This window comes from Gallus gallus, chromosome 6 (assembly GCF_016699485.2).
Source record: "Gallus gallus isolate bGalGal1 chromosome 6, bGalGal1.mat.broiler.GRCg7b, whole genome shotgun sequence".
Classification (NCBI taxonomy): domain Eukaryota; kingdom Metazoa; phylum Chordata; class Aves; order Galliformes; family Phasianidae; genus Gallus; species Gallus gallus.
The window spans coordinates 32,146,053-32,173,399 of record NC_052537.1 but is presented as its reverse complement, the minus strand read 5'-3'; the positions used below and the strand labels follow the sequence as shown (position 1 = coordinate 32,173,399).

The 27,347-nt window shown below is 44.1% G+C and overlaps 2 protein-coding genes across 2 annotated transcripts in view; both read right to left on the bottom strand.

Moving 5' to 3' along the window:
• Nucleotides 1–1,678: 1,678 nt before the first annotated feature.
• LOC107049019 (deleted in malignant brain tumors 1 protein-like) lies at nt 1,679–20,860 on the bottom strand. Its single transcript, XM_046943291.1, has 25 exons — nt 18,961–20,860; nt 18,307–18,627; nt 17,527–17,556; nt 17,233–17,310; nt 16,631–16,690; nt 16,017–16,109; nt 15,845–15,919; nt 15,436–15,513; nt 14,834–14,893; nt 14,221–14,313; nt 14,049–14,123; nt 13,645–13,722; nt 13,172–13,282; nt 9,382–9,705; nt 8,617–8,658; nt 8,162–8,473; nt 7,647–7,679; nt 6,743–6,775; nt 6,388–6,429; nt 5,899–5,931; nt 5,574–5,651; nt 4,972–5,001; nt 4,400–4,575; nt 3,092–3,477; nt 1,679–2,144 (listed from the first exon to the last, which is right to left on the bottom strand). Exons 2-25 carry the CDS (start codon nt 18,515–18,517, stop codon nt 1,904–1,906), a joined length of 2,772 nt encoding a protein of 923 aa, XP_046799247.1. The 5' UTR covers nt 18,518–18,627; nt 18,961–20,860; the 3' UTR covers nt 1,679–1,903.
• The window catches only part of LOC107053714 (deleted in malignant brain tumors 1 protein-like), a 35,054-nt gene continuing 26,672 nt past the window's right edge, over nt 18,966–27,347 (bottom strand). The window contains exons 27-31 of the mRNA XM_046943339.1: nt 27,005–27,316; nt 26,380–26,403; nt 25,726–26,037; nt 20,778–25,521; nt 18,966–19,059 (exon numbers count right to left, since the gene is read on the bottom strand). Coding sequence (XP_046799295.1) covers nt 25,508–25,521; nt 25,726–26,037; nt 26,380–26,403; nt 27,005–27,316 — 662 coding nt within the window. The 3' untranslated portion in view covers nt 18,966–19,059; nt 20,778–25,507. The remainder of the gene's footprint in view (nt 19,060–20,777; nt 25,522–25,725; nt 26,038–26,379; nt 26,404–27,004; nt 27,317–27,347) is intronic.

Genomic DNA, 27,347 nt, shown 5'->3' with positions numbered 1-27,347 from the left:
TATTTATACTGACTTTAAATGTGGAATGGAATCACAGAATCATAAAGGCCGGAAAAGACCACTCAGATCATCTAGTCCAACCACCTACCCATCACCACCATGCCCATCATCTTGCATACAATAGGTATGGAACACATTTCATATCTGAACCCCCTTTCAATTCCAGAAACACTGAATTTATGTTTATCCTTTATAGCCTTTCATTTCTTGAACCCATGCACATATTTGCAAGCAATTTTCAGCTGCTAACACCCACTTTATGTGCATTTAAAGCATGAACTAGTGTACAAAACCCAGCCTGGGTCATTGCTGTGTCCAACAGCTCTAGGAATAAAACCCTCTGTGACTGTTATGTGCTGGTAGCTATGGGCTGGTAGGCAAATTCTTCAGAGTTTCTTATGTATGAGGAAGTCCTCCTGCCCTTTGTTTGCTCTGAAGGGTCTGGAGCCTCAAACTGGTTACCAATTCTGCACGTTAAGACCGTGTTCAGATGGTGCAATGTGCTCACGTATCAGGCAGTGCTGAAATATTAATGACCTGCTGCGAGTTCCTTCTTCCACCTCCAAAGAAAATGGCTGGTAGGTCTTCTGGAAAGACCCCTCAAGTAGGAACAGGATGACTGTAGGGAAGGTATTTTAAAATAGCTGATCCTTAGAACAAATTAGCGTGCATTTTGGAAAACAGGAGGAAGGATTCGGCTGCTGTAGATCTGTTATTTACAGGCACTTTTCCTCACTACCTGCAGCTGGGAGTGCGATAGCAGGGAAAATGTGGTTTCAAGCACTTTAAATCATTACCTGTGAGAAGCAGAACAGCAGGGTTACCAGCACAATGGAGATCTATGTGAATGAAGTGCAATTAGGGAATACTCTGGCTCTGGACTGAAGTCTCGGCCATTTTCCCACCGGGCATTACAGTCCCTCTGGGTTAGGATTGAGGTTGTGAGCACACTTGGTGCTAAGCAGGCTGGGCCAGGGCAGAGCCACCAAGACAGAGACCTGGTCAGATCAGATCTAAGCATCACACAGAGCGTCTCATTATGAGTTTGAGCAATTTGCAGATATTCACTGTATGGAAACTGAGTATTGGCCTCGGAGATGTTTTTCTCATCCCAACAAAGCTCACCACATTACCAAAAATTCCATACATCTCTTTCCTGTAGAGTTCTGCAGTGACTTTCAAGATACTTTCCTCTATTCTGAATTGAAAGTTATTATTTTGCCTATTTTCACTGTGTCATTTCAAATTGGGCAATTTAACATATTGAGTTACAGAAACACATTCTTGGCTCAAAGTGATATAGAGTTTGAAACAGATTGAAAGTAAAGGGATGAAACAAATACGTATCGTGAAGAAAATACACATTTTTTCAGGTCTATTCTCCAGCAGTAAAAACTAACTAATATGGAAAATGTGAACAGCTTATAGGTATCACAGAGATTGTATCTCTGGGCACGTACAATATTTCTTCAAATACTGTTGAGTTCCTATTCAAAATGATTGCTCAGATGTAATTGGTTACGAGGAGTTCTTATTCTTCTTGAGCTCATAAAGCAACACCAGTGCTTACAAGGCAGGTTAGTAATTCATGAATGCTAAGTATTTGAGTTATGCAGTACAATGGGGAGAACCAAAAGAGGAAAAACAGACTTGATGGAAAAAAAAAACCTGATCCAACTACAGTTTATCACTGAGCTTTTACTGAAGTTTAGGCTTTTACAAATCTGGAATAGAGATCCAGAAGTCTGAAATTAAGAAACACAAGCACAGTTAAGATTAAAATGACTTCAGATTTACACCCCGTAGGATGTATTTTTAGAACTTATTAGCAAGTGTGCAACCTACTGATCACATATTCAAGTGATCAACGCGATATTATAATTAGAAGAAGTGTTATTTGGGGCTACTGTAGTCTGGAGACAACGGTAATGACATTTTCATCACCATCTCTTGTGCTCCTTTTGCCCCTTGCTATGCAGCCCTGGTAGCAGCGGGAGGAATAATCGTATCTGTCGCACACCGCCATTTTGCACTGTAGGTAAACTGATGAGTATCTGCTGATAAAGCTGGGGGCTCTGAATCGGAACTGGACCATCCTCCTGTCTAGTGACAGGTAGCTCCTATAGGTTGGGTCTCTGGCACACCTGAGAGAAGGAAAAAAGGGAAAAGGAAACAACACAAAATTTGTGATGTGGTTTTTGTGACATTTGTTTCATTGTTTACTGGCAATTTTCTTTCCGTTTATCTGTGAGATTCATCACAATTTATAGCCCAGAACTCCTGAACACAGATGCAATAATACAAAAATGATATAGGTAGGTATATGTAATGAAACATACACAACTACCACACATATATGTAAATACATAACAGTAAAACATCTGTTGGAATTCTAAGCATAAGAAAGGGCTATTGTGTAGCCCTGTTATCTTTACTTCAGCCTTTGGTTTTGTAAGAACTACGAAGAAACAAACCCATATCCCAAATCAAAGACATTTAAACGAGTGCTTCATTCTTGCCTAATTATTTTTAATGTGTGAAATACCTTCTGAGAATTTATACTGATTTATCTTCCCTAGTGGAATGCAATGGTGAATTAAGCATAAAATGACAGCTTAAAAAGATATGCTTGTCCTAATAGCTAGTTCATGTAAAATCCAGCTGCTTCTTGCTAATGGATAACTTAAATATTTCATAGATTTCATAGAATCACAGAATGGCCTGGGTAGAAAAGGACCACGGTGATCATCCAGTTTCAACCCCCTACCATCTGCAGGGTCACCAACCAGCAGACCAGGCTGCCCAGAGCCACATCCAGCCTGGCCTTGAATGCCTGCAGGGATGGGGCATCCACAGCCTCCTTGGGCAACCTGTTCAGTGTGTCACCACCCTCTGCATGCAAAAACTTCCTCCTAATATCTAACCTAAACCTCCCATCTCAGTTTTAGACTATTCCCCCTTGTCCTGATGTGTTACACATTAATACTTTACAGAACTATGGCTTTTTGGTGAGTCTATTTATTACTGCCCGTATTGCCTCAATCACATACAAGGAATCACTTTGAAATAGCTGTTAAGGTATTTTCCTTACCCATTTCGTATGATATCAGATGCCACAGTCACAAAGTCGTGGGGATTTGGAGAGACCACGCAGGTGTCTGCGAACAGCATCAGGTTTGGCTGTGTGCTGTACAGGGTAGCACGAACAAACAAGTCCCGGTTTGGCATTACATAGTATGGTGCTGCCCTCACTACATTGGAGAAAGATGGAGAATCATAAAAGGCAAACTTGACGACAAATCTTCTGGATGGAGTTTCCTGGTATGGAGGCCGTATGATGCTGGGTATTGTTTGGGCATCGGCACTGCTGTACATTTTGCAGGCAAAGTTTAACAGCGAATTTGTATTTCGGCTGTAGAAGTTGCCAGAAATGGATCCCTCCACTGTGTTGGAGTAAGTGATGGCTCCACGTGATATCTGTTGAAACATTAGTGAGTTAAGAGCTGCAGAGAAATGCTGAAACCATTCCCCAAATGCTGCTAGAAGAGGGGGGGGTTGGCAGAGGAGAAGTGTAGCCTAGGTGCCTGTGCCAGCAGCCCTGGCTTGGCCAACATGGCCTTGCTACGCAACCACCATGGCCTTGCAACCCAACTGCCATGGCCTTGCTGCCTGGCCTCAGCCCTCAGAGCTGCAAGGCTGTGAGATCTTCGGCATGGTACCAGGTGAGATAAGGGCTAACATGGCTCAGCTGGAGGGACTGCTCGTTCATTAGTAGCTGTTAAGGACTTGAGTAGGAAAACAGCTTCATAGGTATAAAATCCTAAAGGAAAAAAGAAAAGCACAACATGGAAAACAATAAGGGAATGGCAGCTGAGCGCAACCAATGTCTGCTCCAAGGAGCCATGGGGAAAGAACCTTCTCTTCCTGAATGGTACCTTACCAGCAAAGACTCTCTGAGAATCTCAGTGATGTGGTGAGCATGCAAACACCCAGCTTGTTAAGTTGTGCTGCATGCTGTATTCACTAAAGCTAATAGATCTAAGCTGTGCCTAACCCACTTGTGGAGCCTTTGTGCACAGCTAAATGTACCCAGAACAAGGTGACCTGAAGATCAAGTGTTACAAAAGGGAAGGGTGAAAAAATGAGGAAGGTTGCTAGTGATCTGTATAGCTTAGAATCAGGAACTTTGAGAAACATAATTTTGTTGTGGTCTTAATATAGTGTTCATCAATGCTTCGTTAACATAATGCTGTCGATGCTGATGCTCCACCTCAGCTCCTCAAGGTCACGTGGCTGCATCCCCCCGTAATAAGCATTAGAAATGCTCTTGAGAGCTTTGCTCACAGATGACTTGGACTCTGTCTTGACATGCAATCATTTCAGCCCCAGAGGTTCTCACCAGCCTCTGTGTGCCACAGCCATTGTATGGTATGCGGAACATGATGTGGTAGCTGCTAATCACAGGCTTGCACCTGGGGTCCCTCAGGTGGATGTCACTTGCAAGGTACCCTCGGGAGTTGATGTAGGATCTCCTGATGATTGCCCGCATGTAAGTAGGCAGACAAGTAAGGGTTGCTGGAGGAGAGAAAGTTTGTTAATAAAACATGTTTTGCTGTACAGTATAATGCAGCACGTATTAAATACCATTACGCTTTACAAATGCAAATATGGGCTTTGCTGGCAATAACAGCTGGCTGCAATAACCCCTGAGCTGTTTCTTTGGTGGTGAGATCCCCCTGGAGTGCGCTGGCACACCTGGCTGGCAGCCTGGCAATCTGCTGGCAGATGTTTCAGATGTGCTACACCCATAAACGTAGCAGACATAGGCCAGCCTGTCCCTCAGTGCTGCACTGATGCTGAGCAGATGCCCTCTGCTATAAACTGCCAGCTTCCCCCAACTCACATCTTGCCCAGCACAGAGGGGGCTTAGGAAGAAACGTAATTAAAGAGGAAGGAATGAGAAGAACTTACCTTGGCTTATAGGTACTGGCTTTGGAGAAGCTTTTAATGGGGGAAAAAAAAAAAGCAGAATAAGTGAGAGTGAATGATAAAAATATGTGGTCAGTTGTGGTCAGCTTGCATGTGGTCAGTTTACACCATAGTAATCATCTGAATGCAGTCTGACTAGAAAATGGTAGAATCAACCGATCTGAGGAATGGAGTTGTCAGAAGGTTTGTATTAAGAGAAGTGTACAGAATGGAATGATGGCAAATTGCCAGCACTAAGGGGAACAGGATTTAATTCTGCTTATTGGTGTAGTCAGATGACTTCATGTTCAAATGGATTTTGATTTGAAGTCAGATTCCTGTAGGTTGCCAGCACAAGTACAGATGTTCTACTGGTGCAGCTGGAGTGTCACTTAGCAATGTGTAGCTAATAGGGCCAGACTTTAGGGAACTCTAAGGTTCAAACCAAATACCATTGGAAATACCAGAAATTGACAGTGACCTCAACTTGGGAAGGTGCTGACTCTGAGAACGAAGCAAGGTGGGGAGCTGTGTCAGCATGTTATCAGATCACAACGTTGATGGTTGACCAAGCACTTAAACCAGAATAACACTGCATTACTTACAAGTGCTGATTCCTGTGTTGTCAAGAGTTGAAGAGACTGGTAGAGCCGAGGAGACTGATAGAGTTGTTGAGGCTCCTACTGTGACAAGAGAAAATATGTAAGTAAACACTGTCTGAATCTTAAGTACGTTCATCACTCATACGACAACAAGTGTGTACCCCACACAGATTAGGCCAAGGGTTCCTAGTGGCTTTTCTTGCCTGGAGAACTTCCCTGGGCTTTGAGCTCTGTTCATGAGCATCTGCTTTTATTCTTGAGGGAATCAGCAGTTTTGTGCTAAGCTTAAACGTGACTCCAATTGCAGTAAGTGTAAAGCAATACATACCCGGTGCTTCAGGCGTGTTGCTGCCTGCAGGGACTGGTGGGACATGAGAGAGAACACAAAAGTTAGAAGTTTCCCATGTACGTGCAGGGCAGGAGAGCCCCAGGCTCACACTCACACACTGACTGCACGGCCCCAGGAGATGAAGCCATGCTCAGCCCCATGCTGGGGCTGCTGTAGTGAGGGAGAATCCTCAGATCCAGAGCTGTGACATGGCTTGGATGCTGGGTGATTCAGAGATCCTACTACTGTCTGTGATGTGGGGTTGCCCTAGGAGCAACGTGGTCCAATGCTAACCCCAGGTTATAATGGTCCTGTACCAGCACCAGCCCATGTTCCTCCCTGGCTGGGTTTGGGAGCCAAGGAAGAGACCACTGGGATTACCCCTGGAGTGAATGGGTACAACCATGGGATTACATGCACTGGGAGCCAGCCAGTGCCCGGTCACAGCTTGGGCAGAGATCTGAGGGTGTAATGCAGAGCATCACTTACAGCTGGTAGTGTCTGCTGGTCCAGGAGTGGGAGAGGTGGTTACTGTGAGAAGCAAAAGATGAAACAAATTATTGTCCACAGCAAAGCAAGGACTGCTGATGTTGAGGAAATCAGCGGTTTTGTGCCAAGCTTAAGCACCATGCCAACTGCAGTAAGTGTTAAGTGGTACGTATTTGGTGCTTCAGGCATGGTGCTGCCTGCAGGGGCTGCTGGGACGTGTGAGAGAACACAAGCATGGGTTAGGACCTGCCCAGGGCAGGATAGATGGGATGTGCCCACAGCAACCACGCACAGCTCCTGGGGATGCTTCTGCATCCTGAGCAAAGCCATAAGGTCTGAGAGCAGAAATAAGTACCTGAAGTTTCAGCTGTGGTGAACTCGATCGGGGCTACCAGAGAGAAAGCAAGAGCCAAGCATTAGCGGTCTTGAAATTATCATGGGAGCAAAGCAAAACCTATCCAACCAAAGCCAAACTGACATTAAAGTGTAATTAAGATCAGTGTAATCAGGCCCCCATTACAGCTCCACTGTAGCAGTTTACAATACACCATAACAGGTCTTTTCACCAGCCTTCAGAGTGAGTGGAAGTCCACCACAGAGGCAAAAAAAGTTTACTGCCATCGGTCCACAACCATAGTATTGCAGAGCTGTAGAGTCATTACAGCTGAAAATGACCTCTAAGGTCATCAAGTCCAACCATTGACCCATCATTGCCATGTGTAGCAATTGGACAGATCAATACTTTGGGAAAGGTGTTACAATAACGGTGTGAAGACGAAAGGACTGGCACAGTAAAGAGGTGCTATAGAGGAAAGGAAGAAGATTGCTCACCCATATATCAGAAGATTCTATGTTTGCAGGGGAAAGCTTCACTAAGGAGGCATCTCCAACCAGAGAACCTTCCCCAGTGGCACTCAGCCCTTAAATGGGGTCTAAGAGAGGTGCAGCCAGGCTCCATCCCTTCCGGTCACACAGCTGAATTGCCTTCACCTGTGCTCCCAGGGCTGACCGGGTCCTTTCCCCAGGTTCTCAATCAGTGGCTCAGGCCAGTTACCAAAACACCACTCCCACTAATCATGACCCAAATATGTGCCTATTCATCTGAGTGCTGTGAGCTTTTGGAGCTAACAATATGTTAAGGGCTGTCAACTCCCAGAACATAGATAGCGCTACTGAAATCAAGAGGAATCAGCACTCCACGATGGGAGAAATAACATCTGACTGCATCTGAGGTGACTGAGTGGTGAAGTGCTCCATACCTGTTGTTCCCGGAGTGGTAAGATCCACAGGGCCTGTTGGGAGAGAAAATAAATGCCATCAAAAGAATGAAAGCCGGATCACTGTTTATAAGGAGGGATAAAAAGCAGCACAGCCTGGTATCCCCTAGACCATGACCTGGGAGATGGTTTCTGATGCCCTAGAGAAGCCTGGAGGGTGGTGTTCCTGCCACCATCACTGCCACCCTACTGAGGACGTCTATCAGCAGGGGATGTTGATGCAGGTGGGGGGGGGACAACAGCAATTGCATCCCAACTCCTCACCCAGACTGAACTGCAATAGTTGCTGCTGTTGGCAGCAGAGCAGCACCACCTCTGCACTGTATGCTGAGGTGAACAATAACCTGGATGATGTGCCAGGCAGCACTGCTTTTAAGTAAAATAACTTAGGTGCAGCTCAAGGTCAGTCAGGAAGAAAGCGTTTTACTCTGTCATTTGCTAAAGCCTTCAGGCAGGTGTGGCTCATTCACATTAAATAAAATGCAGGAGAGGAGTACCTGTGCAGATAACACCAGCATCTTCCTTGTGCAAACAGTCATGCGTTCCCAGGTCCCTGTGAGAGCACTGCACCAGGAAGGACTCATCCCCTGTGCATTTCACATCGTCCATGAGGATATCTCCCGTGCCTTCCCCAAAAAAGGCACTGTTTTTGGCTGAGACGGCATCTCCGCAGCTCAGCTGCCTGCACACAACCCTGGCACTGTTTATGTTCCAGTCATCATCGCAGATGGTCCCCCAGCTGCCATTGTAGAAGACTTCAAGGCGCCCTGAGCACTCGTTGTCACCATTCACCAGCCTCAGGGACAGCTCTTGGAAGAACAGTAGGAAACACAGTTTTGCTCAGCAGCCTCAGCAATGGGCAGATGTGTTTACTGAAGAGGAGAAGCTAAGTTTCTAGGTAAAATATAATCAGATATGAGAACTTAGCAAGACCTGCCTAGGGAGAACTCACCAGCTGGGACAGGCTCCGTTGGGACCGGTGGAGTAACTGGCTCTGGGAAAGGAAACAGAAAAGTGAACTTCTGGTCATGCTACAGTGGATGGTTAATGACCTTCTTCAGTTCCTGTGTTAGGTAAAAGAAAGCAGTCGTGACATTGCAAAACCCATTCACCTCTGGGAGCATGGACACAAAAAGGAGGCCCATTTCAGCCAGTTAGCTGTCACCTCGGTCATTTTGGGTTCACCAGGTCCGTGGCACTGCAGGGTGAGGGGAAGGGGAGCTTGAGAGAGCAGGAGAAACATATTTGAAACTGCCTCCTTTCTGCTTTGTCTGAGCACGGTCAGAAATCAGACATTTGCACAGCCTGGGCTCCAGCTCTGCCAGAGTGAAGTGGGGTAGGACTGCCAAGGCTGCCTGCTCCAACATTGTTAAATAGGGAGTGCCCTACTATCTCTCTTGGAAAGTCCAGTAGACATATGGCCATCTTCTTGCCAGGAAATGAACAGTGCATGTTGGCAAACAGTTCTTTTGGAGTGATTTTACAGTAAATTCTTTATCTATTCTTCCTATTTATTCCCTTTGCTTCTTCCAAGTGCCATCTTCCCACGTTCCTGTCAGAACACAGAATTGCTGAAAAACTGGGAACTGATTTGCAAGAATCCTAGAGGAAGTTACTACAAATGATTTCCTATTCAACACAAGAGGAGGGAGTTTTAATTACAACTAGTCATAGTTCACAGCCTATGGGAAATCAGCACTGAAATGTGCTCACCTACCTGCACAAATGACACCTGCGTCTTCTTTCGGCTGACAGTTGTGCACACCTATCCCTCCGTGAGAGCAGTCCCACAGGCTGTCCTCTTCCCCTCTGCACTGCACCTCATCCAGGAGGATGTTCCCAGAGCCCTGGCCGAACTGTGCTTCAGGCACTGCCAGCATAGGCTCCCCGCAGCCCAGCTGCCGGCACACCACCTCGGCAGCCCCGAGATCCCAGCCATCATCACAGACTGTTCCCCAGCTGCCATTGTAATAGAGCTCCACGCGGCCCGAGCACCTGCTGTCACCGTCTGCCAGCCGCAGGGACAGGGCTGGAACATCTGCTGGGGAGAAAGAGCACCATAGTCAGTATTATTGACCCAAGGCAGTGCCAGAGCCTGTCTGCATCATTGGGATGACAGGGGCTGGTAGCATGCAGTGTGGCTGGATATGAGAAAGCATCCTCCTCTGAATTTAGGTGCTGTTTTAGGATTGATGTTATGAAGTCTTGAAGCCATCTTTCCAATGGTTGATCATGCAGCACCCAATGGGCATGGACACCAGTCCTCTTCCACAACGAGGAAAATGATCCTCATCCCTACAGGGCTCCTACCATTTCTTTACCATCTTTCTCATCTATATGGTAGTGTTGTCTGAAGGATGAACACAAACACCCAGAGCCAACCTTTCCCTGGGATACCTTGCAATCTAAGGAATATGGTTTTTTTCTTCTTTAAATAATACCTGATTGGTCTTCTTTTCACTCTGGCATAACAGATGGTTGGCACAGCATCATTTCCCCAGAATAGTAGCAGAGCTATTTCTACAGATCAGGCTCATTTCTGAGAGCTGGGTACTTATGGAATAATCCACACATTTATCTCACTTTCAGAGGGAAAGGCTTTTAGAGATCTGAAGTTCCAAATTAGTTTTATGGGTCTGGAGTGTATTTTTCTTTCAGAGAAAGAAATCAGAGACTCTGCCGACAACATAATTGAGTTCTTCTGAGTTTGTTGCCATCATAAACTGTACCAAGTATACACACCTGTCTTATTCCTTGGTAGGTCTGTGATTACAAGGTTTTCATTTCGGGACATTTTGCTGTCACCTGGCAGTCATTTGTAACCAACTAATGTACATCCATTCAGAATGAGTACCCTGTTCCTGAGGACTCTCTTTGCCCTTAATTCCTTTTTGCTGACCATGATCAAAGCTCCTTCCATCTGAGTACCGTGCTTATCATTTCCTTCTGCAAAAGTTGGCTGTAAAGAAATGTCAGGAGCAACGTGCTTGGCTCACTTCCCAAGATCAAGGCCTGAACTTCTGTGAGAGTGCCAAATACGATATCAGAGAGAAAAAATAATCGAGTCGAAAGATAACTAATTAAACGGGTGCTGAGTAGTCATCAGCAGTGATGAAAGGTGTTACATAAAATGTTTAAGAACTAGGTTTCATTAGTTATCCGTATCTAGGTGGGAGAAAGAAGCAGATTAAAATTTAAGTATCCAGATCCAAATATTGAGTTAGATTACAGGCAGGAATAAATCTGTCGTGATTCAGCTGATATTAAAAATATAAGTATTGAGAGAGAGGCAACCTCCAAATTAAATTTACTAAGTAAATGAAGTCTTTCATTAGTCTGAAATATGAACATCATGTTTCTGATTAAATAATGGAACTGATTAAATGACAATCCCAAGAATTGTTAATGTGTTCTTGTGAATGTGTCTACAGACTGATGAAAGACAACTTTCTTCTCTCAGCAAATGAATAAAAGAAAACCACTGATACCTGCATCTCTTCAAAGCCAGTGCTTTGCGCTTAGCTAAATGTAAAAAATAATCAAAAGGGTTAGTAAGCACTTGGTTTTCCTGACCCTTTAACCCAAAGAACAGTTTTCATACAGTTGTCATAGTAAAGGTAATGAGACCATAAGTTACGGCTATAGAGGAGACTTTTTTTTTCCCCCTTTAACCATTGACCAGCTTCCCCGTTACACACAGTATGCCTAAATAAGATGAAATTGTTGGCTCAAATACATGGGCGAATAGGTGTAAGGAAAGCACTTAATAGTTACAAGCACTTAGTTGCATAGTTGCGAGGGTAGTATTAGGAAAGCATAAACGCACTGTGTATTGGGTTCCACAGGCCTGCACAATACTCAACAGATCTGTCATTTAAGAAGAAATTCACATTCAAACTTCTGAAAGCCAAGAAAATAAAAGTAAATCCCTCGGGATTTCTCGTTTTCACTGGTGCGTGCTGAGATGTGCACACTTCTTTTCATTTAGCTGGAATAGATCCCAGTCTGAATAAGTAAGGCAAGCAGCAAAATCTGGTCAAAGCTCTGTTAAATGCTCTTTAAAGTAGGAAAGTTTTCATTTATATCCTTTTGAAATTGAAATGACTGGCAGTAAAAAGGCAGAGAAGCACTGACTTAAATTTCTCCTTCGCTGTGCTGAACACTGGTCTGTTAATTTCTAAGACAATTAACATTTGCAGAAACCAGGGTGGGTGGATCCTAGAACTCAAATATGAACATATTGCTCAAAATCAGGTTAATGTGTGGAACAGGAAGCAAGTTATACCACCTTTCCTACAACTGCTGCCATTGGTATGGAGTCACAGCTCTGAACTTCCGACAACATAGATAAAGCTGTCGAAGAAGAGCAGATTTAGAAAAGGTTACAAAGAGAAGAAATATCAGTTGCCTTGGTAATTGTTTACCATGTTCTGCAGCATCTTGACCTAACAGATGGCACGGGTGTTAGATAGCCAGCCACCACTACTGTACTGTAATGAAACCCTCAGCCATTACCTCCGACATGCTTTGGAACAGGACAGATAGAGTGACAGAAGGAAATGCAAGACCTGTGCGCTCTCTGGAGGACAAAATGAGAATTCAAAATGGGCAGAATGGATGTCAAAAATCAGCAAGCTGAACTTGTACATCGACAGGTGTGATGGGATGCTCGGTGGAAAGAGAAAACCAAGGCACAGAGGGTAAATCATCCTTTCAGCTGGCACAGAAGGACGGTGGAAAAACTGGAAGCCAATAACATTGGCACCGCGGTGAGCCAGTCCAACCTCGGTGTGAGCAGAGTGATACATAGGAGCTGCTTATTCTTCTCGGCACTAAAGAGGCCTCAGCTTCTTGGTTGATTTATATTTAATAAAGGTAGAGATAATGAGGAGAGCTGGGATGAATGACGCGAGAAATGCGATGGGCTTGAAAATCATGAGCTCTGAGGAATGGTTTAAAGAGTTGTGGGAAGAGTTTCAATAGCCTGAAGATGACTCTAAAAGAAGACGGTGTCCTGGTTGGATGGCCATGAGTTGTCTTGGCTGATGGCCAATGCAAAATGGCACTGTCTGGTGAAACTATGCTTCTGAGATTTAGGAAACTTAAGAAATTATTTCATAGACTCATTAAACCCACTCATTCATTAAAAACTGCAGAGTTCCTTACAAAATGGACACCAGAATAAGAGCTGCCCCAACAAAGAGAATGGGGAAAATGTGGGACATAGGCACACACATTGCACTGTGATCAGCACTTGAGATGAGTTAGACCAAAGCCCTGTCTAAGTTACCTTCCCATCCCCAACAGAGACCACTAACAGGTGCTCAGGAGGAGAGTATGGGTGGGACAAGCATTCCTTGTTTGTACAGGATTGTCACCTACCTGAATTTTTCTGCATCTCAGGAATTTCCTGAGCCACAGAAGGGGCCTGATGTGGTGATGCAGGGCAGAGAATTTTTGCTCCTGCACAGGGCAAGGCACACAGCTTGTATCTGATAGTTACTTACTATTGCTCAGTGTGGAGGATGGTGCTGGGGATGTTACAGGCTCACTGCTTTCTGTGACTGCTGTTGATGTGACCAGTATATCCATTTCTGTGACAGAATCTCTGGTTGAATCTTTGGGGGAGGAAAACAGTAGGAACAATGAAAAACAACGTACAAACATGAATAAGAACCAAAGCTAATTATTTTGGCTAAAACAAAAGCATACAGTAATAGCTCATCAGAATGTATGTGCAGTATTCATAACTACAAGACTGGGGATACTCTTCATTAAATGGATATATTGCTGATACGTCCCAACAGCCTTTTTTAAGTGGAGGTGTTACAGAGGGCCTTGTTCCTTCCCACAAATGCTCAATTTGTTGTTGTCTGCTGTGAATATTCCATAGGTTCACATAGCCACATCTTCTTCCAGCCCCAAACCCCCAATTAAGAGTATTAGTCTTAGAGAGAGCTTGCAAAACAGCTGCTCTTACCTTCATAAGTTGTGCCTGGGATTTCAGTAGGTGATGTGGCACTTTCCTCTGAGACAACAGTGGATGTAGAAGGTGGCTCTGGGGCCACCAGCAAGTTGGGGGAACAAAGAGAAGGAGAGAATGGCAGCAGTTAGGAGTGAATGTGTGAAGAGAAATCTTGATGTAAGTAGGTGGGTATGGGCAGGGAAGTGAGTGAATGCATAGCCCTCTGTTCTTACTGAAAAGCGATGTTCACCTTGATTTAACATCTAATGGCAGTAGATCCAGGTGTTATTTCTGCCTGCCTTCTTCTACTGCTGGAGATGCAGTAGTGATTGGTAGAGACACAGTGGCCATTGTTAGGGGCAGTGAGGGATGTGATCCTTGTTGTGTTTGGGAGTACCTTCAGCAGAGGAGTGCCTCACCTTCCACAAGGGTGGTCAGGGTCCCTGGAACAGTTGTTGTCTGCGTGGCTGCAGTGCTGGGGGCAGAGGAGGGAGCTGCAGAAAGGGTCAGGGGAGAGGAAACAGGTTAGTAGACAATATCACCTGAACTGGATGCGAAGGAGGTGTCAAAGGTTTTCTGCACAGGTTTTACCTTCAGAAGCTGTGGAAGGGATTTCAGGAGCTGAGGTCACACTGTCTTCTACAAGTGGGATGGATGATGTTGGTTCTGTTGAGCTTTCAGAGACTGCGACAAGAAACAAAACATAAGGAAACATGACAGCATCCAGGTAGGACAGTATGGCGGAACTCAGTTCTCGATGCATTGAATTGGCTTCAAGCTTTGTGGAAAAGGGAATCCATGTATTCCCTGCCATCCATATCCACTATCGGTGCTCAGAAATGAGTCTTCATGTCTTTGCATTACAAGCATCAGGAAAATTTCAGACTTCTCTCAAGATGATGAGAAAAGCAAAAGGAGTGTGAGAAGTAAAACTAGCAGTGAGTGTTGTAACTTGGCATTGACAGTGGTCAGTAGGTTGCTTCCCAGCACGGTGCTGCTGGCAGCCCACCCATGCTCCCAGAAAGCCAGCAGGTTGGCACCAAGCAGATTCAATTCATTTCATTTGCGTTGGTTACAGTGAGGGGTGGTGGTTTTGCCCCATTTTTTGGAGCATCCATTGATCCCCTCCTCCAACCAAAACTTATAACCACATATATAAATACAGCGTTTTTCTTACATGCTGTGTTGTGCCAATGCCCTTTACCTTCATGTATCACAGTAGTGATTTCTGGTGTCCTATCTTCCTCTGTAGTGAAGGTGAAACCTGAGCAAACAGAAGAGGCTCTCAGGGTGGGAAATTAAATGTCTGCCAACAGCAATTAAAAGCAGATGTGTTTTGAGGAATTAGGAGCTGACTTTAGATCTCAGGCTTGATAAACAGCTGTGGAATCAGTCTGCTAAATTACTGGAGAGACAGAAATCAAACTGAGGAAGCTGAGCTCAGATGCCTGATGCTCCTTAATGGTCCTGAAGCTGTCATGAATCTTGGACACACCAAATCACAACTATCTGGACACCTCCACTTCAACAAAGTTCACGTATAATACTACAGCTACAGACTCAGAGACATCCATCATTAAATGGATATATTGCTGATACATTCCAACAGCCTTTTTTAAGTGAAGATGTCACAGAGGGCCTTGTTCCTTCCCACAAATGCTCAATTTGTTGTTGTCTGCTGTGAATATTCCATAGATTCACATAGCCACATCTTCTTAATCCAGCCCCAAACCCCCAGTTAACAATATTAGACCCCCAATTAAGAGTATTAGTCTTAGAGAGCACTTGCAAAACAGCTGCTCTTACCTTCATAAGTTGTGCCTGGGGTTTCAGGAGGTGATGTGGCACTTTCCTCTGAGATAACAGTGGATGTAGAAGGTGGCTCTGGGGCCACCAGCAAGTTGGGGGAACAAAGAGAAGGAGAGAATGGCAGCAGTTAGGAGTGAATGTGTGAAGAGAAATCTTGATGTAAGTAGGTGGGTATGCGCTTTGCAGGGAAGTGAGTGAATGCATAGCCCTCTGTTCTTACTGAAAAGAGGTGTTCACCTTGATTTAACATCTAATGGCAGTAGATCCAGGTGTTATTTCTGCCTGCCTTCTTCTACTGCTGGAGATGCAGTAGTGATTGGTAGAGACACAGTGGCCATTGTTAGGGGCAGTGAGGGATGTGATCCTTGTTGTGTTTGGGAGTACCTTCAGCAGAGGAGTGCCTCACCTTCCACAAGGGTGGTCAGGGTCCCTGGAACAGTTGTTGTCTGTGTGGCTGCAGTGCTGGGGGCAGAGGAGGGAGCTGCAGAAAGGGTCAGGGGAGAGGAAACAGGTTAGTAGACAATATCACCTGAACTGGATGCGAAGGAGGTGTCAAAGGTTTTGTGCACAGGTTTTACCTTCAGAAGCTGTGGAAGGGATATCAGGAGCTGAGGTCACACTGTCTTCTACAAGTGGGATGGATGATGTTGGTTCTGTTGAGCTTTCAGAGACTGCGACAAGAAACAAAACATAAGGAAACATGACAGCATCCAGGTAGGACAGTATGGCTGAACTCAGTTCTCGATGCATTGAATTGGCTTCAAGCTTTGTGGAAAAGGGAATCCATGTATTCCCTGCCATCCGTATCCACTATCAGTGCTCAGAAATGAGTCTTCCATATCATTGCATTACAAGCATCAGGAAAATTTCAGACTTCTCTCAAGATGATGAGAAAAGCAAAAGGAGTGTGAGAAGCAAAACTAGCAGTGAGTGTTGTAACTTGGCATTGACAGTGGTCAGTAGGTTGCTTCCCAGCACGGTGCTGCTGGCAGCCCACCCATGCTCCCAGAAAGCCAGCAGGTTGGCACCAAGCAGATTCAATTCATTTCATTTGTGTTGGTTACAGTGAGGGGTGGCGGTTTTGCCCCATTTTTTGGGGCATCCATTGATCCCCTCCTCCAACCAAAACTTATAACCACATATATAAATACAGCATTTTTCTTACATGCTGTGTTGTGCCAATGCCCTTTACCTTCATGTATCACAGTAGTGATTTCTGGTGTCCTATCTTCCTCTGTAGTGAAGGTGGAACCTGAGCAAACAGAAGAGGTTCTCAGGGTGGGAAATTAAATGTCTGCCAACAGCAATTAAAAGCAGATGTGTTTTGAGGAATTATGAGCTCACTTTAGATCTCAGGCTTGATAAGCAGCGGTGTAATCAGTCTGCTAAATTACTGGAGAGACAGAAATCACACTGAGGAAGCTAAGCTCAGATGCCTGATGCTCCTTAATGGTCCTGAAGCTGTCATGAATCTTGGACACACCAAATCACAACTATCTGGACACCTCCACTTCAACAAAGTTCACGTATAATACTACAGCTACAGACTCAGAGACATCCATCATTAAATGGATATATTGCTGATACATTCCAACAGCCTTTTTTAAGTGAAGATGTCACAGAGGGCCTTGTTCCTTCACACAAATGCTCAATTTGTTGTTGTCTGCTGTGAATATTCCATAGATTCACACAGCCACATCTTCTTAATCCAGCCCCAAACCCCCAGTGAACAATATTAGACCCCCAATTAAGAGTATTAGTCTTAGAGAGCGCTTGCAAAACAGCTGCTCTTACCTTCATAAGTTGTGCCTGGGATTTCAGTAGGTGATGTGGCACTTTCCTCTGAGATAACAGTGGATGTAGAAGGTGGCTCTGGGGCCACCAGCAAGTTGGGAGAACAAGGAGAAGGAGAGAATGGCAGCAGTTAGGAGTGAATGTGTGAAGAGAAATCTTGATGTAAGTAGGTGGGTATGCGCTTTGAAGGGAAGTGAGTGAATGCATAGCCCTCTGTTCTTACTGAAAAGAGGTGTTCACCTTGATTTAACATCTAATGGCAGTAGATCCAGGTGTTATTTCTGACTGCCTTACCTGTTGGCGCGATTGTGGACTGCACTGCATCTGCACAGAGCAAAGCAAAAATTGACATTAGCTGTGGCGTTACTCAAATTGCTTCAAAATAGGTGTCTTCAAGCTATGTGATCATTGCTTACATTGACATCTAGGACGGAAGTGTTAATAGTTATTTTCAATTCAGACTTGTTATAGTTCAGACCTGCTGGATGTGCTTCTATCTGCTCTGAACTTGTTGCCTGGCTTATCTGGGCAAGTCTGGAATCAGCAACAGGATGAGGGGAAATGGTTTTAAATTGGAAGAGGGTAGATTTAGATTGGTATTAGGAGGAAATTCTTTACTATGAGGGTGGAGAGACACTGGAACAGGTTGCCCAGTGAGGCTGTGAATGTCCCCTTCCCCAGAAGTATTCAAGGCCAGGCTGGATGGGGCTGTGAGCAACCTGGGCTAGTGAGAGGTGTCCTTGCCTATAGCAGGGGGTTGAAACGAGGTGATCTTAAAGGTCCCTTCCAACTCAAACCATTCTATGATTCTGTGAATCAGATGCTGACTGAGGTGGTCTCAAATGACCTTCTTCTCCCCATGTTTGTACTCAGTGCCTGCTGCTGCCAGTTTTGATATTTAGCACATGACATCCTTGTGTTCCTTGCTCACCTGGTTCACCCCAAACACAAGGAGCCTCTGCACATACACAGCTCAGCTCTTGTCTGATTTCCAAATCCCACCCTGATGTTTCTCGCTTTTATGGTCAAGGGTAAAATCCAAATACATTTGTAACAGCACAGAATTTTATTTACCTGAGCAGATGACGCTGACATCCTCATTGTGCCCACAGTCACTTCTGTTCCAGCCGGCGTGCGGGCAGTCCCAAATGTGAGATTCGGTTCCTGCACACTTCACATCATCCAGAAGGATGTTTCCTTCTCCAGGGCCAAAGTAAGCCCATCCCAGGACAGAAACAACTTGGCCGCAGTTGAGTTGCCTGCATGCAACACTGGCACTGTTCATATCAAAGGAATCATCACAGACCGTCCCCCACTCGTTGTTGTGGTAAACTTCAACCCTTCCAGCACATCTGTCCTCACCGGATGCCAGTCGCAATTGTGGCGGTGTATCTTCTAAAAGCAAAGCAAAAATGAGCAAGTAAGCATATCAGTTTGTTTATTCCAGGATATGTAAGCTACTGACATCTAAGGCTGCATCTCCATCTGCTTGGGGTGGGCTTCTGTGTCTCCAGTTGCTGGGGCTGACTGGGAAATGCCTGCAGTGCACCAAAGCAGCTGAGCCCAAATTGGTGCTGTTGATTCAGCCCAGTTCACTTGGCTCTGCTGTACACAAGACCCATTCTATTGTTACAGGGCACTGTGGGCCAGCTCACTCAGAGATGATTCATCTACCCCAACAGGGATACCCAGTAGGCTCACTCTCAGGTCTACATCTCACCCTCTTACCTTTGGGTTGAATTGTCTTCTTAAGCCATTCTACGAATTTGGCCCATGGTGAGGCTGAACCTTCACTGTCTTCTGTTGACTGCCACCAGAAACCATTTGCTGTATAAGATAAGCAGATATATTAGCATTGTTGTAACACAGTTCTAGCTAGCTAAGTTTTACAGTTTTCTGTGCTGACACAGAGTTTGATAGAGTATTTGTTGGTGTGTGACATATTTTCAAAGCAAAAACAGTCCTCCCTGTGCCTGGAAGGATGTGCTCATTTCTCATAATTCAGTGCAAGATGATTGTAGAGGACCTTATTTCATGGCAGCACAAGAGCAAAGTGACCCAACCCCACAAGCCCTCATGTACATCCTTCAATGGATGGAGACATGGGCTTCTGGGAGCTGAGCTCTGCCAGATTTTGCTGGGGCAGTAGAGAAAGTTACTTATCTTTGCCATGTTATTACCACAAAAGCAGAGGAGGCTGTGGAGCATTTGTCTGTACAGACTATGGCAGTTGTTTTGGCCAATAGCCCAACATATTAGCCTCAACTCTTCTTTTTGCAAATGCCTGCTCAGGTCTTCCTGGGGAGCTCAGACTTCACCTAACTCTGCAGTGTAGAATAAAATATATACTTGCTTAAAGGATTTTAAAATGTAGGTTTGACTAAACCAAACTGTGGCATTACATATCTGTAGAGCAGCTCTTCCTGTCTAGTTCTGTCCAGTTTAGGGAATGACAGACCTCTGTAAACTCATAGGCAATCCTTTGCTTCCTCTTATGCAGAGAAATTGCAAAGAGTAAGCGGTGATCTTCCTCTCCTTATTCCCATAAAGAAGCAAGAAAGCTCTTTCAAAATTAGCAAGCTCTGAGGAGCTGTGCCTGTTTCAATCACAAAATTCAGGAGAAATTTCTTTTGGAAACTGTTTTTTTTTTCTTTTTCCCCAAGCTAGCATTTGCTTTTCAGACACTTCTACTCCTATATCAGTGTTCCCTAATTTCAGGGTTCACAAGACAGAAGCCAAAGTGACTTTTCCATTCTAAGTTAATCCAGCCTACATCAGGTCAAACTGAAGACAAAAGCAAACTTACTGATGAGAGATTACAGTGCTGGGATTTTACCACCTTCTTGAAAGGCAGCTTAGAGCCCTTTGATGCTGAGTTCACCTCTGGCTTGCCTTTGCTCTCGCTTTATAAATAATTCAATATAGCCAACCCTTGAATCTCTGTTCTATGAAATTATTTCTCCTTCTGACTGATGAGCCTTTGCTCATGGTGCGCATGAATAAAGATCAAAGCATGTCATTCAAACCAGTGAGGTTATAAGGAAGGGTTGGGGTTACTTTTCTGAAGACTGAAGGACAATGGCACTACTGCAATCCCAAGTCTCTGCAAAGTAGATTTCCACCTGTGTCTGTCAGGCTGCTTTTTTATTCTTTTAATGTCTTTTTCTACATTTTTAAATGTATTGTGTGGAAGAATTTAAGTTCAAAACCAGAGTATTAGAAGAAGAATGTTAGAAGGAAGAAGGAAAATGACTTCTTCAAACTATTCCCCTCACAGAAGAGAAGCAACAAAAATATTCTTCAGCTTTAAAATCTAACCTGTGAATTTTTTGATTTTTGATTGTGAATTTTGATCTGAACATTGGAATTACAAGACAAATATTTGAATAAGAAGGCAAATTAAACCAACAATTCCATCATACATATTGTTTGCCAGCAATATGTTAGAAGACTGTGCCACCACTTTCTGGCAGGCCAGGCTGTATTAGTAATGAATTCTGTCTGTAACATTTCCATACAAGCATGAAAAAGTGTACTCACTGTACCTGGTTCACATAGGAGAGAAGTACTTAGCAGAAGCATCCAAGTGAGACTCACTTGAAGGTCCATTTTCATTGTGGTTATCTGTTCTAAACCAGTGAAGATTGAGAATTTATACTAAATGAGTTCTGGTCTCCACCAGAGGTGTGTGCTTTGCAATTTGATCTCTCTTCTTCAAATTCCAGATCCATGCCAAAGAAATGATTTACCAAGTATTTTCATTTTACAGGGTATATCCAGACATCCGGATGAGTAGATCCCGATCACACCACTGTTCCGGACTGTCTACCGAGATCTTCCCAAACACTCCCCTGGCACTTCAGTAGCTCTGTGTTGGTGTGGGTTGGTTTGTTTTTTTTTTTTTCCAGGAAGCAAAGATTTATGTTTGGAGATTAGGCTGTTTGGTAAGGTTTTTCGTACCATCAGTTAAGAGAGTTTCCAATGTATAACTGTGCTTCCAACATACAGCTGTGCCAAGATATGTGTCAGAAGATTAGCATCCAAAAGATTTCAGAAAAGTCTCAAGCAAATTATCTCTGATCACTAGACATTATTCCTACAAAAAGGATTTTCTACACTTCTTTGTATCCCTCCTGCTCAACCTGGAACTAGATCCCTCCGTCATTCTCCTGATCTGCAGTCAGCTCTTTTCTCACTTGCAGCCTACAGAGCAATGAAACAGCTATATGACCAAGGTATAATTGGGTGGGAAGAACTCTCCTGGGGGTAAGTTAGCATGGCAAGTGCTGAACTACAGCAGCCAAGGAAATGGAGTAGGATAGGGCCAGAAGGTGTTAAATAAAGCTAAAACTGTACAAGTCAAAGAATCTGTATGTAAAGTCAGAGTGGCATGACCCACTGCCATGCACCGCCCTGGGGAAGACCAGTAGAGTCTACTGACAGCTTACTCCCCATTCTCCATCTACCAGTTTCACAGCTGGTGTGTTCCTGAACAAACTAGTCTGAAATTTTCTCCTTCAAAGGACAAGTACACATGCTATATGACAGTCCTGTGTGGTATGTCCTTCATAACTATGGAATTATTGAGAAATATGAGGCATGCTTTTGGATCTCTGAGATCCAAAAGAATTGAGGCACAAAGCAATTGTCAGCTGAAGGGGAAAAACTAGCAATAGGTTTTTATTCTGCTGGTAACAGATAGCAGATCATAGGAGGAGAGTCAAAAGATATGACAGTGTTAGCAGAAATTAAAGGACTACGAGAAAGCATGAAAGAAAATCATTGTGAAGAGGAAATATACCACAAATTGTGCTGGAGGTTATTGATAACCATTAGCTTTCAAGATATCTTTTTAGATAAGGTGCTTTGCATGAAAAAGTCCCACCTAGAAGGGCCATACCGTACAACTGGAGAAGATTTGCATCTCACAAAGCCATGAATCCAACACGACCCCTTCAGCCACAGATTTCTCCCTGGCATGAGGTGATGGTGACAAAACACTGTGGCTGCTGATACCCCAAAGGATGCCTCCAGCTCTGCCTCATTAAGCACTGACAGGGAGTAGCTGGGTCTCAGCTAGAGAGAGGGAAAAAGCAAAACTAAAGGTTCTTAGCAGATTTCAAAACGAACATCAATTCATTTGTTCCATGAGGCCTTTTCTTATTTTCTCAACACACTGTGACATATTGTGCCTATCCAAACATCTATGTTCTTACATTCTAATACCTTCTTCAGCAAAACCAGTCATGTCAAATGTTTAAACTCCCAGTTCCGTGTGTGTGGATTACTTGAACTCTGTTGCCATTTCCTGAAGTGACTAAATGGGTTTATAGTAGATCCTTATCAATATTTCTATCCAAACAGCTGTAAGCTGGGCCTGGTACAGTATGTAACAGTTTTCTTTCCTAATAGCAATTAAGTTGTTTTATACAAACATGTCTCACTTTTGAATGAAAATAAATTTTGGCAACAAATAGAACATGGAAGAACCTCAAGGTTCTCTTTTTCAGCATACCTCAATCTCCTTCACAAAACAGATTGCAAAGGAGCCATTGGTCCCAGCAGAGGGCCAAAGGCTCCACATCCCCACTCTTGCCTGGTGAAACTGGATCTCACTGCAGGCTGTTTTGTACCCTATCTGAGGAGCAGTGGTGGTAGGTATAGATGAGAGCAAGGGCAGCAGATCTGTACAGCTAATCCATAGTGTTTGGTGAGAAAGAGTGGCCAGCCTCCACATTAAACATTGCAGCTCTTGTCATCACGGACATCGAAGGCACCATTAAAGAGGAGGTGGTGAGTCTTCAGTCCAAAGCTAAGCAAGCAAACTAATCCTGCATGGCAGGAAGCAGCAGTGATGACAGTAGGGCTGACCTCTGTAGTCTTGGAATTGCAATGCTGTTTCCCAGAAAATCTCCTTAAAGAAATCTATCAAAATTCACTCTGAAAACAAAGAGTATTTGTCTACGGTGAAATAGGTTTACACTGGAGGGTGGATGTTAAGCTCTCCTTGCAGAGCGCTGGCGCTTTGCTGCACCTACTCCTCCCTGCAAAGCTTCTTCCAGCTTTTTCAAACTACATCCAATTCTCATGGAAATCTGTAGTGCTATGCACTCCATAAAGATGGAGCTTGAGGGGCTACAAGCAAATTGACAATGCAGAGCTACAGCTGTGAGGCTGCTACCACTGGAGGGCAGCGAGGCACTGTCCTTGACGAGTGAATGTGTTATGGGATAACATGACCTGACGACACAGATCTTCCATAGGGTCCCTAGAGGCCTTAACAGTAGCAAATACCATAACAAGTAAGCAGAGGGCAAAATAAATGATGCATGAGACAGCTACAGACTGCAGGTAGGTTGTTTGCATTCCTTGTCCGCCAAAGTCAGAGGGCATTTTGGAGAACCTGGCCGTCCTGAGGCAGCTCCCGTTTCATCTTCCCTTTCAGCATCTTAGTGGCATTGTAAACCGCAACACGTCATAGCTCTCATAACCAATATTTGTAAGGAATTTACCTTACTGACATATCTGTGACAGATTAACTAGCACTGTTGGTGTTTCTCCTAGCCATGTGTTTTTTGTACAAATATTTAACTGTATGTCTTCTTCCCTGATAAAGAAAACACTGGTGTGTCAACCCGTAGTATGATGCATGGGTCTACATTTGTTGTGGGTCGTGTCAATACATTTTTGGGTCATTGCAGATTACTTGCAAATTAACAGCAGTGAAACAGAAAGAATTTACTGAAATGCCATGCAATATTGCCACTTGAATGCTGCCATAGCCATTGCCATGTACTGGTCCTTGACTTCAGTCAGCCTGGGGATGTGGCTGCTGTGTAAGCCTGTGGCTTGTTGCTGCTTCTAGCTGAGGGTGAAAACGTGTAGCAGGTGAGTGTGCAGAACTTGCCTGTGTTTTGCTGCACATTACTCTGCGGAAAGAACGTAAGGAAAGATTTTCAGTTCTTTCATTTTTCACGTTTCCTCTCTGCCAGCCATTCTGCTAAATTCAACTGCAGCAAGTTCTGAAATGCATTTTGTGCACTAAAGAATGTCTAGAGAAAATGGCAAAGCCAGGTTGAAATAAACCACATCCTTGACAATACAACCTTCAAGTGGGTTCTCCACAGTTATGTCAAATCTCTTCATAAAGCAAAGTGGGACTTTTACATGGGAAGCCCTCTTCTGTACACAAAACTGAGTAGTGAGTGCTGGGTACAGCTTCCTGCTCCCAGAGATGTTGTGTTGAAAGAAAGTTGTTGCCATCCAGTATCTGGAAGCCCCTCATCAACCCCTGTGAATCCTGTGAGAGAAAACCTTTGTCAGAGATGAAGGCTGTGCCAATGTAAATGGGTACCAATGGTCTTGGCTCTACATGCAGAACTACAGGTCATTTAATCCTGTTACCCAGATAACTTAATTGGCTAGCACTCCTTGTCAACATGGGCTACTTATCTTGGCATGTGCCACATTCTTGCTGTTTTTCCTTCTTTTGATGTTTACACGGTATAACCTTGATAAAGTTTTCTCAACATCTTTCTCAGCTTCGGAGAAAATCCCTTCTATCTCAGCAAGTGCCATCGTTTAATCACGTAGAGTATCACCAGTGCCCCTTGGAGGATCTTGGAGGTCTTTTCCAGCCGTGGTGATTCTATGATTCTATGATTCTAACTTTGCTTTATTAGTTACTAATTGAAGATAATGAAATGAACAATTAACAACATAAGAAAGATTAATTAATAAATAGAAAAAATAATAATAACAATCAAGCTAACTACATTGATTAACTAGGAATGTTTTCCTTCCTGCATGAGTGACTGGGACGTGAAAGGAAAAATCACACATAAAGCAGGTATACAGATTGTTTTTGTTTGTAAACTGATGGCTTTTTTATTTTTTTCCACAGTGCAATCTTGCACACGTGAAGCTACACTAACAAAGTCAAAGTAGGTACAGGACCTATTAAGGGATCAACAAGGTGTGCTTCAGTGGGACATCTTGGAGTGCCACCTTCTCCTGCCCCACACACCCCAAGGAGGTGTGTTGGGTGAGAGATTGGCAAGGGATGGCTTTCCTTTCCACAAACACTGTGTGGAAAAGCAGATATCCTGTTTAACTGTGACATTTTGGACAAATAATGCAATTAGAGTCTTGGTATGGAGAAAAGAAGGATGAGCAGTAAGCAATGTCATGCAGTGAAAGCGTTTATTGCTTATTTATGATAATGCCTCAGCAGTTTACCAGCCTTAAAGGTAATGCACATCTTTATTTCCTCTGCTTATGCTGCAGGCCCTGTAAGAACGACCAGAGAGAAAAGTGATCAGATGAGCTGGTAAATAGCTATGAGATTTATATTTGTTAGGTCTTTAATAGTCCACAGTAGTGGAGAAAGAAATGGTTTTGCATCATGGAATCAACTCCTAACGATTTTCAGCTATACTTCAAAATCTGTATCAGGGGAGATTCTTGAAATGAAGAAAACAAAGCGGAGCATACCTGAACAGACAACACTGGCATCTTCATTGTGGCCACAGTTGTGTCTTGACCAACCGCTGTGGGAGCATTCCCATACATAAGCTTCATTCCCTTTGCACTGCACCTCATCCAGGAAAATAACCCCAGAGCCTTCCCCAAACTGGGCATCTCCTGGTGCTGAGATGGGCTGCCCACAGCCCAGCTGTCTGCAGACAACACGAGCATCCTCGATGTCCCACCGATCATCACAGACTGTTCCCCACTGTCCTCTGTAAAACATTTCTACACGGCCCTCACATCGGTTGCCACCATTCTCCAGGCGCAGAGCTACTTCTAGCAAAGACAGAGCAGAAATAAATGTCACAATGAATTTCTGAAGGTGTGTCCAAGGTTTTCCCTCCTTGCTGTGTGATTTGTTGAGTAGTGACACAGTCTGATTTTCAATCAGTAACAGGTTATGAAATACACACTTAACATTCCTCTTCAAAGTGGCTTCCCAACATTCGAGCACTCCGTAATCATCTACATCTTTTGAAATCCTGCAGTGTGGAACTTCTCCATCCTCCTCAAATATTATCTTTTTCCCCAGGGCTTTGCATCAAACAAAAGCAAACTGTGTTTAACAGTAGATACCCAATTTTTAGAATGATCAGTTAAAGAAATGATAAGACTTACCAGGTGTTCTGCCTCCCCTGGAAGCTGTGGATTGGGAATAAATATGGAAACCTTTAATTTCAGCAGCTTCAATTGTATTTCAGAAGAAATAATTGCCAACAGCAGCAGAACAAATACAAAACAACCTGGTGGGAGTCTCTTATATTGTCTGATTTGTTCTAAAACTAAGTTACTTTTAATGTACTACCTTTAATTACCTTAATCAGGAAAACATTTAGCTTGTGTTGAAAAGATAGAGTGAGATTTAATTCTTTAGGAATGGCTTCTAAAAATAAACTCCTGTGGGAGTGCCATGCCTGCGAAGCCCAAAGCGTGAGGTGTCTACCATGCCACCAAGTATTTCCTCCTCTGGTATCCTGCATAGAACACAACATTCCTTCTCTCTGCACTCACATCAGTGTCACTGACTGACCACCAGGAGCATCTTCTGAGCATCCCATACCAGAAGGTACATGGAGGAAAACAGAGAGAGAGGCAGTTGACCTCCTGATTTCTGCCTCACCATACTTCTAAGTACAGCTCTATTGTCTTAGTTGCTATTGCCCTTGCCTCAGGCTGATGACAAGATTCTCAATTTACACAGTGCAGAATTTTACTTAAATAAATAGAACCATTCCACTTGTACCTGAGCAACGCACACCGGCATCTTCTCTGTGCCTGCAGTTATGTGTGGCCCATCCTCTGTGAGAGCATTCCCACAGGTAGGATTCATTTCCATGGCACTGCACATCATCCAGGAAAATGTCCCCTGCCCCTGGATTGAAATGTGCTTTTCCCAGTGCAGAGAGAGCATCTCCACATCCCAGCTGCCTGCACACGACCTGCACATCATTTATGTCCCAGAAATCGTCACATACGGTCCCCCAGCTTCCCTTATAGTAGACTTCGACCCGCCCTTCGCATCTGTTTCTGCCATTTATCAGCCTCATGGACACCTCTGTGGAAAAGAAGAGAGAAGGAGATAAGAG